This window comes from Cariama cristata, unplaced genomic scaffold (genome assembly GCF_000690535.1).
Source record: "Cariama cristata isolate BGI_N322 unplaced genomic scaffold, ASM69053v1 scaffold19317, whole genome shotgun sequence".
NCBI classification, from domain to species: Eukaryota; Metazoa; Chordata; class Aves; order Cariamiformes; family Cariamidae; genus Cariama; species Cariama cristata.
In genome coordinates, this window is record NW_009627297.1 from 3071 (window position 1) to 3981 (window position 911).

The 911-nt window shown below is 58.3% G+C and overlaps 1 protein-coding gene across 1 annotated transcript in view; it reads left to right on the forward strand.

The window, feature by feature from the left end:
* LOC104164918 (zinc finger BED domain-containing protein 1-like) overlaps nucleotides 1-911 on the forward strand; it is a 2051-nt gene that overhangs the window by 951 nt on the left and 189 nt on the right. The window contains exon 2 of the mRNA XM_009704401.1: nucleotides 21-909. Coding sequence (XP_009702703.1) covers nucleotides 21-909 — 889 coding nt within the window. The remainder of the gene's footprint in view (nucleotides 1-20; nucleotides 910-911) is intronic.

Consider the following 911-nt stretch of genomic DNA (forward strand, 5'->3'; position numbering starts at 1 on the left):
CCCGCCGGCGTCATCGTCAGGTACTTCCAGCAGGATGCAAAAGCCACCTGCTCCTTGAACAGCAAGCTGGAAGCCATCAATAAAAGCAAGCTGAAACTGGTGATGGACGCGGGGTCGCGCTGGATAACCACCATCGAGATGTGCGAGAGTCTCTTAGATCTGAAGTGGGCCATCATGTCCGTGCTGGAGGAACACCCCAAGGGCACGGTGGGCGTCCAGAACTTGGCCGATCACCAGTGGAAGCTCCTGCAGGACTTGGTACCGGTCATGAGGACGATCAAAATCGCCACTTCCTTCCTGCGCGAAGAGCAGAACGTATCCGTGTCTTCTCTGATGCCTTGTATCCACGGGATCGCCGCCCCCATCGGACAGCAGTCGGAAGAAGCCGGCGCCGTCATCAAGACGGTAGTAGGCAACATCAGGTCAGAGCTGACGCGGCGTTGGGGTCTGTCGGAGGATGAGAAAGTGCTAGAAAGCCCAGCAGTTATCGCCTCTTTTTTGGACCCGCGCTTCAAGGAGATGAGGTTTCTCAGCCCCAGCCTGCGGAGCGAGCTGCACAAGAGAGTCAAAAACATGCTGTCACAGGTTTTCAACCACCAGTCCCCATCCGCCACCCAGTTTTGGACCCCGAACTCGGATTACAAAGCCGAGGGCGGAGATACAGGCAGCCAGCTGCCCGCTCCCAAGGACAGATGCTCGAGCACCCCGTCGCAGAGCATGTACGACATCCTTTTGGGGAAGGACCCGACGGAGAGCATGCCCGAGATCCACCAGCAGCTGGAAAACTACATCGTGGAGCCTCTCTGCAAACGTAGCACCAACCCGTTGGACTGGTGGAAAAACAATGAGCATCGCTTCCCGGCCGTGGCGCGGTTAAGCCGGCAGTACCTCGCCGTCCCAGCCACCGCCGT